The 13,422-nt window shown below is 38.5% G+C and overlaps 1 protein-coding gene across 1 annotated transcript in view; it reads left to right on the top strand.

Annotated features, from left to right (window-relative positions):
* CDH8 (cadherin 8) overlaps positions 1–13,158 on the top strand; it is a 334,718-nt gene extending 321,560 nt beyond the window's left edge. Inside the window, exons 11-12 of the mRNA XM_090261396.1 lie at positions 8,608–8,859; positions 11,092–13,158. Coding sequence (XP_090117522.1) covers positions 8,608–8,859; positions 11,092–11,585 — 746 coding nt within the window. The 3' untranslated portion in view covers positions 11,586–13,158. The remainder of the gene's footprint in view (positions 1–8,607; positions 8,860–11,091) is intronic.
* Positions 13,159–13,422: the final 264 nt, after the last annotated feature.

Below are 13,422 nucleotides of genomic sequence, written 5' to 3'. Positions count from 1 at the left end.
GATAGACTCTTAAGAAGCTACACCATCGTCTCTCGAGACGGATGGCTGCCGACGACAGTGCTTTCTAGTGGGCTCAGGCTGCTATAACAAAATACTGAAGACTGGTGGCTTAAACAACAATTATTTCTCACAGTTCTGGCGGTGAGGAAGTCCAAGATCAAGGTGCTGGCAAAGTAGGTTTCATTCTGAAGCCTCTTCTCTTGGCTGCCTCTAGGCGGCCACCCAGTAGCTATGTGCTTATACGACCTCTTCTTTGTGTACCCATGGCTGGAGAAAGAGAGAGCTCTCTGGTGTCTCTTTGTATAAGGACCTAATTGTATAAAAGCAGGCCCCACTCTTATGGCTCCATCTTCAAATACAGTCACATTGGTAGGGTGGGGGTGGGAGGTGAGGGCTTCAATGTATGAATGTGGGGGAGGGGCACAAACAACATGCAGTCTATAACAAATATTTACTGGCTTATTTACTAAAAATAACTTTTCTTATAAGGACATTAGTGCTGCATGAAAGAAAGTGCTTTGGTTTCTAACTCTAAATGATTCAAAAGTTGAATATTAGTAATCGAAGAGGAAAGTCCTCGTAGACTAGCCCTAGGACATACATATGCAGACTATGTGCCCCCATCTGAATGTAAGTCATTCAATTTCAGCTCAGTAAAGAGAATTCTGGTGTGCACATCTTTAATACGTGGTATTTCAGTTATTTTAGAACAAGATTTTCCTTGCTGAGCCTTCTCTATTTGAATCTAATCATCCTCGGTTTATTGCTCATGTTCCATGATATGAGGCATGCCTAGAGAAAGACTGGGAAACTGTCAATATTTCTCTTAAATGTCCATATAGGAATCAAGCTATATATTGTTTCCAATAGCCTGAAATTGAACTTTCTGAATTACTTATTTTGAACCACATATAATTTTCTTTGACAGAATAACATAAGAGATATAAATATGAGACCCACAAAATATGGCTACTGATTGCATGGTCATTTATTTATTCAGCAAATGTAGGCTGAGTATTCATTATGCATCAAAAGTTGGTTATTTTTTCCTTAGAAATTCCCTAGTTTATTTCTGCATCACTAGTGTCTATTGTATCCCTATTGCTATATCATTTCTTTTTGCAGTAAGAGCTGTGCTGAAAAATAAAAAGTTGTTGTAAGATTACATAACAAGTTTATCTGGGGCGATGCGAGACAACTAGTGGAGGAAATTAGCCCCAAAGAAGCAATATTAAGCAAAGATGTAAAGAATGCCTAAATATTAACAATTCAGATTAAGACTAAAGAGGGGAGAGAGATTATCAGGAAGAAGAAAAAGGAAATATGAAAGCCCTGATGAGAGAGGACCTTTGGTCCGGAAGAGGCCAGGTTGGCTGGAATGCAGAGAGGGAGAGTGGCAGGACATAAAGCTAGTTATCAAGGCAGGGACTAGACCATGCAAGTCACATCGGAAGAAAGCTAAATCTCCAATCGGTGACAAAAATTCGAAACGTACTTAGCGAACCTGTGACTATTAGATGTTTAGTTCCTTAAACCTAAAAGCATTACAAATAAAAGTGGGTTAAACCACAGGACCAACGTTGTTACAAGGGTCTTAGCTCTGTGCCATGTCCTGTGCTGAGACTGGGCATAGAGCTGTGACTAAGGCTCGTCCCCCTCAAGGGGGTCACCTTCTCGTTAGATAATATGTACGTTTTCTTGACTAGTATCTATTTGTTTCTATAATGTCACAATCATTACATAAGCATTCTAAGAGTTTAATTTTAAAATGGCTACCTTTGAGACCGCCTTTACAGCCTCTTAAAATTCTAACAAGCACTCTTGAAAAACAAAATGACAAAAACTAAAAATATAAGTAAAATTTTAAAATAATCTGTTGTCCGAATATGAAAGATGTTTCTTACATAATGGCATAACTGTAATGTGCTGTCTGAAATAAGACTAGACTGTACATTTGAAAGTAAGCAAGCCTACGCACCTATTGTTTATCTGGTCTCTTCTTTGTTATTTGGTATGTAATTTGTATTACTCAGCCAAGGAGTAAGGAATACAAGTGAACCACTATTTTAGGAATATTGTCATTTGAAGCATGCCTGGTTCTATTAGTCCTCTTTAGGTCCCCACCAGCTCTTCCCTTCCATGGTTAGTCATAAGCAGAAGCACATGGGTGTGGCATATGAAGCAAGGATCTAAAAATGGAGTCATTCATCCTGCTTGGTGTCATGCTCATAAGTAAAATATTCCAGAAGGATGAGAAAACAGGAAAACCTCTAAAAGGGACATAATAGGGAATGGAAAACCTCTAAAAGGGACATAATAGGGAATACAAATATTTCAATATTTCACCTATTGAGATTATCAGAGAACCAGGTGATCAAGTTAAGGTATGTTTCTATCCCAGTGCAATACAAATGCACCAGACAGGCTAGAGAATGCCAATGCTTGGGGTCCAACCTCCTCTTAAATAGGTCTTGGCACACATGCTTCTATCATTTGTCAAATCCTGTTATTTACTCAACTTCAAGATATTTAATTTTGTTTAATTATGGGCTTTCCGTGATAGTTTCATCTTTTTTGTCATATACTTTATAATTTTAGAAAATGGCTGTGTTTCTCTAGCAAATTATTATTAGGATAGGCTCTTCTGTTTGCTATGCTCAAAGAGGAAAAACTGCAGTAAATTCAATAAGCAGGAACTGAAGCTATAAGGTGAAACAGGATAAGATGCAGAGATAATAAAATGATATAAAATGGAAATGCATGAGATATGAATTACTGAAAAAAGCTTTTAAAATAGTGCAATAGCAGCACTGTTTACCATAGCTAAGTGCTGGAAATAGCCTAAGTGCCCATCTGTAGATGAATGGATTAAAAAACTGTGGTACATTTACACAATGGAATACTATGCAGCAGAAAGAAAGAAGGAACTCTTGCCATTTGCAACAACATGGATGGAACTAAAGAGAACTATGCTTAGCCAGGCAATGAAAGAAAAATACCATATGATCTCACCTAATACAGGAAACTAAAGAACATAAACAAATGAACTAAATAGGACAAGGAGCAGAATAACAGTCAATAGGGGGGAGGCGGGAGGGAGAGAAGAGGGATAAGGGAAGGGTTTAGTCAAGGAACGTGTATAAATGACTCATGGACATGGACAATGGGGAGAGAGATGATTGTGGGAGAGGGGGTGGGCTGGGTGGGGAGAGCCATGGGGAGAAAAGAGGACAACTGTAATTGAAAAACCAAAAAATAAAAAATAAATAAATAAATAAATAAATAAAAATAAAATAGTGTGATACCATTGAAGCCAGGTTTAGAGATAGTGAACAGCTCAGTTACTGTCCTTTATATGACTGCCTTTTCCCTTTGACTCATGGGAAAGCAAATAAAACAAACTAAAGGAAAATTTGAAAAGAAAACGAGTGCATGTAAACTGACAATTAAAAAATTCCTTTTCACAAACACCATCAATCATCTTAATGTTCAAAGTCTCAAGTTGTTTTCCCTTTTTTTTTTAAAGATTTTAATTATTTATTTTTAGAGAGAGGAAAAGGGAGGGAGAAAGTGAGGGAGAGAAATATCGAATGGTAGCCTCTCATACATGCCCCAACCTGGGACTGAACCTGCAACTCAAGCATGTGCCGTGACCGGAAACTGAATAGGCGACCTTTTGGTTTGCGGGATTATGCCCAACTACTGAGCCACACCAGTCAGGGCTCTCTTTTTTTAATATAAGAATAAAAGTACAGGTGTCTACCATAAGTTATTATACTCAAAATTGTATTAGATGTTGTAATATGATAAGAAAATATAATTAATACTGTGGCATTTAAAGCTATGCATTTTCCTCTAATCACTGCTTTAGCAACATCGCTGATATTTTGACTTGCTGTATTTTCATTAATCTTGCCTCACAATATTGTCTAATTTTCCTTTTGATCTCTTCTTTGGCACATTGGTTATTGAGAAATACACTGTTTAATTTTCACATGTTTATGAGTTTCTGAATTTTTAAAAATATCAGCATATAATTTTATTTCACATGGCCAGAGAACATACTCTATATTATTTCTATTCTTTTAAATTTATTGAAGTTTATGTTATGGTCTAGCATATGGTCTGCACTGCAGAATGTTCCACATGTACTTGAAAAGAAAATTTATGGACATCTGTTAGGTATAGCTGGTTTATACTGTTGTTCAAGTCTTCTTTGTTCTTGTTTTTGTTTTTTTCCTGCCTCATTGTTTTATTCATTATTGAAAGTGAAATATTGGACTATTCAATTATTACTATGGAATTTCTAGATGTTTTATACTGAACAATGTATTATGTATATATTGTTGTATACAATTGGTTTTTTAAAGAGTTAAGAAAAAACTATGTATTTAAACTGTCATATAACTACATAATTGCTTTTCTGGAAGCTTTGTTTTTAATGTGATTTTGAATTACCATCTGTGGTTATTTGCTTTCAGTCTGAAGCACTTCTTTTAGTGTTTCCTATAAGGCGTTTCTGCTTGGGACAAGAGTCTCAGATTTCTAAACATCTGAGACTGTCTCTCATTCTTTTTTTGAAAGCTAGCTTGTTGAATATATAATTCTTGGTTAAAAACTTTGGCTTTAAACACTTTAAGTATGTTATTCCACTCCCTTCAGGCCTTCATTGTTTTTTCTGTAATTCAGTTGTCTATCTTACTGGGGTTCCCTTGGACATTTTAAGTCCATTTTTTCTTGCTTTTAAGATATTCTTCTTGTCTGACTTTCAGCTTTTTTACTGTGATATATGTTTGTGGATCTGTGTTTATTGTCTTGGAGTTCAGTGAGCTTTCTGAATCTGTAGGCAAATGTTTCAAAAATGTTTGAAGTTTTCAGCTTTATTTTCTTTTTTCTTCCTTCCCAACACTCTCATTGCACATGTGTTGCTGTACTTAGTAGTGTTCCACGTTTTTTGGAGGCTCTATTTATTTTTCTTCATGCTTTTCTCTCCATTCTTTATCTTGAATATTTTCTTCCAACCTATCTTCACATTCACCAATGCTTTCTTTTGCCAGCTCAAATTTGCTGTTTAGCCACTTCAATTAATTTTTCATTTTACATTGTACTTTTCAACTCCAGAATTTTCATTGTGTTCTTTTAAAAGATAATTCCTATCAACTTGTTGATATTCTCTGTTGGATGTGATAGTGTAATCATACATTCCTTTCCTTATTTAATCATAGGTTGCTTTAGTTCATCAAACACCTTTATAATGGCTCCTTAAAAGTTTTTAATTAATCTGACATCTGGTTGCTCTCATGGACAATTTCATTTTGTCTGCTTTTTTCTTTCTTTTTTTTTTTTTTTTTTTTTGCTTATGGGTCATATTTTTCTGTTTCTTTGTATGTCTTATAATCTTATGTTGGGCATTGGAGATAATATATTTTAGTAAATCTGTATATTAAAGAACCTGCCAACCCAGAGCTTTTTATTGTTATTATTATTTTTTTTTTTATTAATGACTGGGTGGATTCCTTTAGAGAAATTTATTTCCCCTCTGCAGTGGGATCCCAGTCTTGGATATACCTACAGTCAGCCTGGAATGATGGTGGTTTGGGCAGAATTCTCTTTGTCTCTTTCCCTGACCACACACCAGTTGTTAAATTTTACCAGTGGCCAGATTATTTCTGAATTATTTTCCATCTGAGGAGCCTAAATTATTCAACAGATGAATGCAATTAAATTTGGGCCTCTTCAAAAGAGTATTTTCCTTCATCAGGGGTCCCAGTTTGTTCTGATGCAGGTAGACTCCCCATCTCCTTCCCAAGTTCTCTGCTTCTCCATCAAGGCAAGACTCTTAAGTGTTTGGCTCCGTAACGGAATGAGAGCCTCTAGTGTGTTTCTCCGAATCACGCCTCCCCTTTAGGAGCTAATGACTTAGTGCTGGGGGACAGCAGCATCGAGTCTTTTTGACTTGCCCCTCCCAGTGTGGAACCACTGCCCTAGAGGCCAGGGCAAGGGTAGCTGAGGCCCTGTGTTTCTCCCTAATGTTCTTGGTGCAGCTCCGGCCAGATAGAGCCTCTGTTCCACAGGCAGGGCTGTGAGGTCAAAAAGGAGGCTCATCTCTTGGCCGCACTGACCCAACGTTTAGTTTTTCCACAACGGGTATCTAGGAACAGGATAGGAGCTGCTGACAGCCTTTCTCTCCTGTTAAGACAGCCTTCTAACAGCTAGCTGGGGGACAGGAAGCCCTGGGTTCTTGGAGGCACTATTTTGGAGTCAGGTTTCCACCTATCAGAGCTGGGCGAAGGGATGGAAGGAGTGGATTCTGACCCACACACCAGTCTCACCATTCTTACCAAGCTCTAGTAGAATTTCTTGATTAAATGTTTCTTCATTTGCTGCCTGCCTCCAGGACCATATAAGGATGATAAGTAATTTTCCTCTAAACAAATCAATAATTAAATAGATGAATTTAAAATGTACTGTTATATGATGATTTTCTTATGTATACCATAATGGCAATTTTATTCGGCTAATGAAATAACTCGATCATTAATAAATACAAACAAGAATCAAGAAATAATTTTTAAAAAGTGAGTTGGCAAATGAGTGTACTTTCCCTAGAGGTAGCAGGGAAAATTTACCAAAACTGACTCATAGACTACCTTTATGTAGTCAATAATTTTCTGTTTATAGGAGAATAACATATGCAGATGCTAGGAATAGTAACAGGTACATACGGGTATGAGTCTGGTGTTACACCCACCAATGCTTTTCTATATAATCAAGGAGATAGCTTTGTTCTGCAACGGTAATATTCCTGCTGCACTTTCTAAATTATCATTAGAGATTGTTTTAAAGAGAGAATATACAAAGGTGGTTTTCTCATCTAAAGAATGTCAATCACAAAAAGTTAAAAAAGCCTCGTAATTTTATTAATTGCAGCTTGGAGGACAATTCCCATCTTCTGTTTTGAACTACAGCATATGAAACCATCCACAAATGTTCCTTGCACTAACTGACTGTTCCCCAGTTTGTCACACACTTTCTGAAAACTTAACACAGCTCTGTATTCTATATTGTCTTTGAGATAATGTTCTCTTTTTAGCTTAGTGGTGTTTCCTTCTAGGTCATGGAAATGAAGACTCTAGGATCATTTGGTGTATCACTGTTTAACTCCACTAGAGACTCCTTTTCATTCTTCATATTACTAAATAATGAAGCACCATCAGAAGAAATTTAGAAAAAAAAAGTTTAAGCATGTCTTTTTCCGACTGCTTAATAATAAGACATTATAGGGCCATTTATACCTTAGACAAAGAAAAATAAATATAATAAATATAATTTATGCATCTGCTGTAGGGAATGTCTATAATTTTTTGGAACTCCTGTTACAGCACTATGTGGTACAGAAGAGTTAACACGTTAACTTGAAGTCATTGCGTAGATTATTATGGTCATGTATTTGAGTATTCTGGAAACAATAAGATGCTGATGACTAGGAATTGTACGGCAATGGTTTGGAATCCTTGCCCCTAATATACAACAATAAAGTAACCAAGTGTTTTGGGGTCTGCAAACTTGCCAATGTTTGCAAAGAAATTCCAACTGAAATAATCATCTTGCCCCAAAAAGCATTATATACATTTACCAAAATTATGTTTATTGGCTTTTGGCTGGAAACCCAGTATGAGATAATTAGTATCCTTATTTTGAATAGCTATGTTTTTCATTAAACAAAATGAGGAAATAGATTAATAATTAATATATGTAATAGAACTATAGTTTGTGAGATAGAGTCAACAAAAACAATATCATTTGGGGGTGAAATTAGAGAACCTTGAGGCTAAGATGAGACCAATCACTTCTCACTGACAAGTTTTACTTTGACCTGAAGTATGCCCTTTAAGTATTGTTTAAATGTCCTTAAGTGTTGCTTCAGATAATCAATAGGTATCTCCATATAATTAATTGACACGTGCAAAACGGAACACTTTCTCCTATAACTTCTCATTTTATTCTTACTAGTGTAACCACTATAGGCTTTCCTTACAAAATTTTAATATATGTGTAATATCACCTCCACCTGGCAATGAATAGCACTTTGTTACCTTAGTATAAATGCTCTGGGGGTGAAGGACTTTTTAGGTACCTGTGGGGCATCAAAGTGCATTGTTTTATATGCCGTAGTCTATCTTTTAATACAGAGCTTCTCAAACATGTCTTTCAAATGTGGTAAAATTCTGTCCAGCCAATTTTTCATTATCAGGATAAGTGAGAGAAAATTAAATTTATTGATGAGACTTGGGGTAATTTGTGTCTTCTGCAAAGATAGTATTTGTTTTTGTAATAAAATAAATATTTTGTATTTACAAGATGATAAAACTCCATTAGTTCATCATGGAGCTCCATTCATGGGGCCCGTTAGGGCGTGGACGTTATGGTCCATGCCAATTGGGAAAATGGGAAGAGAGGAGGGGCAAAGAGCCTGCGGGGTCCAGTGGAGCTGGGACTATGTTGAGGTTGGCGGAGGATTTATAAACTGGAAAAACAAGGTTTGTTTGGGCAACCATTTTTGAAATGACGCAAACGGTTGTAATTTGTAATTTTCATCTTTTCCAGATAATTCCCTCAGCATTTTGGCAAAGCATAATGGATTCAACCGTCAGAAGCAAGAAGTCTATCTCTTACCGATCGTCATCAGTGACAGCGGGAACCCTCCTCTGAGCAGCACCAGCACCCTGACCATCCGCGTCTGCGGCTGCAGCACTGAGGGCGTGGTCCAGTCTTGCAACGTCGAAGCCTACGTCCTTCCGATCGGACTCAGCATGGGCGCCTTAATTGCTATATTAGCATGCATCATTTTGCTGCTGGGTACGTACTTCCTTCACAGCCTAATGGTCACCAAGTTACTGGTTCATCAATGACTGTAATTAAGGACAGAAATCCCTGACCGTGCCAGGAATCAGCATTCTTTTGAAAAGAGGAACTTTCTTCTACTTCTCTGAGCTTTGAGGTCACCAAGGGGTGGAGAAGAGAAAAGGGTTGTGATAGTAAATGTCCCAACTGGAGAGGACTATTTGATACCTTTTTCAATCCCACCACCAGTGAAAAATTAGACAACGCATCGTGGTGGTGGAGGTGGGGATGGGCCTTAATGTGGTTACAAGAGCATCCATCATAAAGAAGACCTCCAGATCTTTGGATGTACCCCAGTTTGCAGCAGTAAGGGGATCCCATGTGTCCAAAATACTATACTCTTTTATCTAGAGATTGGATATCTGAGTCCATCCAATCACAAAATTTGGTGAGATAAAAAGAAAAGCATATATATATACACACACACACATATATATATATACACACACACTATATATATACATACATATATATCCGTCGTCGTTGGCAGCCGTCCGTCTCGAGAGACGATGGTGTAGCTTCTTAAGTGTCTATCTGCACCGCTGAGAATGGCTGTGCAGTCCGACTCGGGAGTGACACGGTATCTGTCTCCTCCCGTGTTGAATCGACATCTTGCGATGACGCTGGAGTGTCTGAAGCTACAGAGCCTGGGCAGGGTGATATGGAGGGTCTGCTGTTGCCCGTGCAGCAGACCCCCCCTCTCTTCGCAGCTGAAGAGTCCAAGGGAAAGACGGAGTCAATACAGCTTGACTTCAGGTGCGCCGCAGGAGTTGCCGGTGTTGACTACAATGTCAAACCGCCTTAGGGACTCCGGCTCCGGATTTTCTGTCGGGGTTTACTCCCTCAGCCTTTCCCCTGAAGAGGTATGCCGCAAGGCAGCGGAGGTTTTTTGGAATCAAAGTTTTCCTTCTCTGATGTATAATATATATATATGTGTATATATATGTATAATAACCCTGGCTGGTTTGGCTCAGTGGATTGAGCGTCGGCCTGCGAGCTAAGTGTCGCTGGTTCGATCTTCCAGTCAGGGCACATCAGAGAAGGAAAACTCTGACTCCAAAAAACCTCCGCTGCCTTGCGGCATACCTCTTCAGGGGAAAGGCTAAGGGAGTAAACCCCGACAGAAAATCCAGAGCCGGAGTCCCTAAGGCGGTTTGACGTTGTAGTCAACACCGGCAACTCCTGCGGCGCACCTGAAGCCAAGCTGTATTGACTCCGTCTTTCCCTTGGACTCTTCAGCTGCGAAGAGAGGGGGTGTCTGCTGCATGGGCAACAGCAGACCCTCCATATCACCCTGCCCAGGCTCTGTAGCTTCAGCTTCACTGGAGAGGACACTCCAGCGTCATCGCAAGATGTTGATTCAACACGGGAGGAGACAGATACCGTGTCACTCCCGAGTCGGACTGCACAACCATTCTTGGCGGTGCAGATAGACCCTTAAGAAGCTACACCATCTTCTCTTGAGACGGACGGCTGCCGACGACGATATATTATACATATATATAGTGTATATATATATATATATATATATATATATATATATATATATATATATATATATAATGTTCCAAAATTACATTGTTTTTCTCAGGTATTTTTCTTACTATTAAAATCAAGTAGTATTTACTCAAAATGAAATGCTCATCCTTCACAAAGGTGTTTTGCTTCCATTCCCAAGTCTAATGTGTTATTAAAGTTCATAAGCTTAAAAATAATGACACTCTCTCTGGACCTACATGGCATGTTGCTCATAAAATTATATGCGAGTTTGGAAGAAGGAACTCCTACCTTTTGGCAGCAGCATGGATGGAATTGCAGAGTATTATTCAAGGTGAAATACGCCAGGAGGTGAAAGACAAGTACCACATGATCTCACCTATAAGGGGAATCTAATGAATAGAACAAACTGTCAAAATAGAATCAGAGTCATGGAAATAAGGAACAAACCCCCAGTGACCAGAGGGGAGGGGAAGGGTCTAGCCAAGGAACTAGTATAAAGGACCCATGGACATGGGCAACAGGGTGGGGACTGACTGTGGGAGGGGTAGGTGGGGCAGTGGAGAGCAACGAGGAAAAATTGGGTCGATTGTAATTAAACAATAAAATAATATATTAAAAATTCTATGTGAGTTTTGTTAATTGCTATTTCCTGTTTTTTGTTTGTTTTGCTTTTTTTCTTCCCTGCAGTCATCGTGGTGCTGTTTGTAACTCTGCGGCGACATAAAAATGAGCCACTAATTATCAAAGATGATGAAGACGTCCGAGAAAACATCATTCGCTACGACGACGAAGGAGGAGGGGAGGAAGACACGGAGGCTTTTGATATCGCAACTTTACAGAACCCGGACGGAATTAACGGGTTCTTACCCCGTAAGGATATTAAACCCGACCTGCAGTTTATGCCAAGGCAAGGGCTTGCTCCCGTTCCCAATGGTGTCGACGTGGATGAATTTATAAACGTGCGTCTCCACGAGGCCGACAACGACCCGACGGCCCCGCCCTATGACTCCATTCAGATCTACGGCTACGAAGGCCGGGGGTCTGTGGCGGGCTCCCTCAGCTCCTTGGAGTCGGCCACCTCAGACTCGGACCAGAATTTTGACTACCTCAGTGACTGGGGTCCCCGCTTTAAGAGACTGGGTGAACTTTACTCTGTTGGTGAGAGTGACAAAGAAACTTGACAGTGGATTCTACATAAAGCAATGGAACTGAGCATTCTGTAATATTCTAGGGTCACTCCCCTTAGATACAACCAATGTGGCTATTTGTTTTAGAGGCAAGTTTAGCACCAATCATCTATAAACTCAACTACATTTTAATGTTGAACCAAAAAATTGATAATAAAAATAAAAAGTGTATGTTAGGAGGTTATAAATCTTGTGGAGTGTGAATTAAACTATGTGGAGTGTCTAGAAGTCTTTGGATAGTTGATCCTTACCTGACCACCGCAGACAAAGATTGGGATCCTGGCTAATGCTGAGGAAAAAAAAAAAAAAAGGTTTAAAAAGAGGAAAGGAAATCAAAATTAAAAGGTGCTTTCTTAGAAAAATGGACTTGCAAGGAAGTTGCTGCTGATACATGTCTTCTGCAAGGATTTTTATAGATGCGAATGGTTTTTTTTCCCCTACACCAATAAGGATCCCGCCACACATGATAAGCAATACTTGGTCGGCTGTACATTCTGACTGTTGGGAGTTTGGGAAGGCTTCCTAGATTACACGGTACGGTGACCACACATTGTACATAATTGTTGGTCCCACTCACCAGAGACTAAATAGCATCTTTAAACATTGTGTCGAGCCTTAAAATATTCACATGTTTGTAATTCATTCCACGGTGGGAGGAGAGAAATCCCATTGAACAGGCTTGTTTTGGGGAAGCAGGATTATTCCTTCCCTCCACTTCAACTTCTTCCACAAGAACACAAAGATAAACTATGTCACACAGTGGACTACATAAGAGACAGATGGTTTTATTTGTTTAATCCTCAAAAATAAATATTTTATTGATGTCCATTAATGCTTTTATTTATTAAGGTTGGTGATCTATAGATTAAGGGACTATATGGGAAAAAGCTAAATTATATCCATTAATAATCCTTTAGATGGTTTTATATAAATATAAATATATATATACAATGAATGTTTAATACATGTACATTTTGATGAGATGAGTATGGCAGGCAATATTATCAAAAGGGGAGCTAATAGTCTCTATAGCGTAGAAAATGTTAATGTGATTGGTGATGGCAGGAACATTTTCCCAGAGAAACTTTTGGACTGTTTTCTATTTTGTTCATACTCCTCGTATTTGGTGTTTTTACTACAAGCACAAACATCTGAAAGTATATCGATTCATGTGAATATTTAAAATCTAGACTTTTAGATACCTACATAATGCCCTGCCCAATAAACATGCTTCAAGTTGCCCCCAATGTTTGAGAGCAGGAACTGATTTGTACATAATTTTACTGCTTCTGTTTTTAGCACTTCTCTCCCTGATCTTTATGGTGATACACAGAACATCTTAGACTCCAAAAGAAAAGAGCCCTAGAGATGTGAGCATATTCAATTTGTAATGCAAACCTGACTGACCCTTAGGAGTAGAAAATGTATGATGAAACCAAACTACTACATGCAGATCATTTTAATTTTCTACTTTGCTTTAATGCAATATTGTTTATTTACTCCATGTAATGTATTCAGAGAAATTCCTGTATTGTTTCCTACTTTGTGAAATATATTTTTATAAATACCTTTGTTGTCTTCACTTTTCTTTTCCCCAGCCAGATGAAGACCTACTAACAGAGTCATCCAGTCTAACTAGAATTTTAAAACATCCAACTACATTATTCCAGGACTCACCTTTATTTGTAAGAGTCTTTATATAAAGAACCAGGGAAGTGAAATCGCTTGGTAATGATCACACAGCAGGGTACCAACAAGGGCATCGAAGGAACGTGGTGTATGGAAGGGCTAGTCCAGCTGTGACAACGGGGTTTCCCTGGAATCAGATACT

Source organism: Furipterus horrens, unplaced genomic scaffold, assembly GCF_987537825.1.
Source record: "Furipterus horrens unplaced genomic scaffold, mFurHor1.1.pri manual_scaffold_13, whole genome shotgun sequence".
Classification (NCBI taxonomy): domain Eukaryota; kingdom Metazoa; phylum Chordata; class Mammalia; order Chiroptera; family Furipteridae; genus Furipterus; species Furipterus horrens.
The sequence above is the reverse complement of the archived record's forward strand: the minus strand, read 5'-3'. Positions and strand labels throughout refer to the sequence as shown.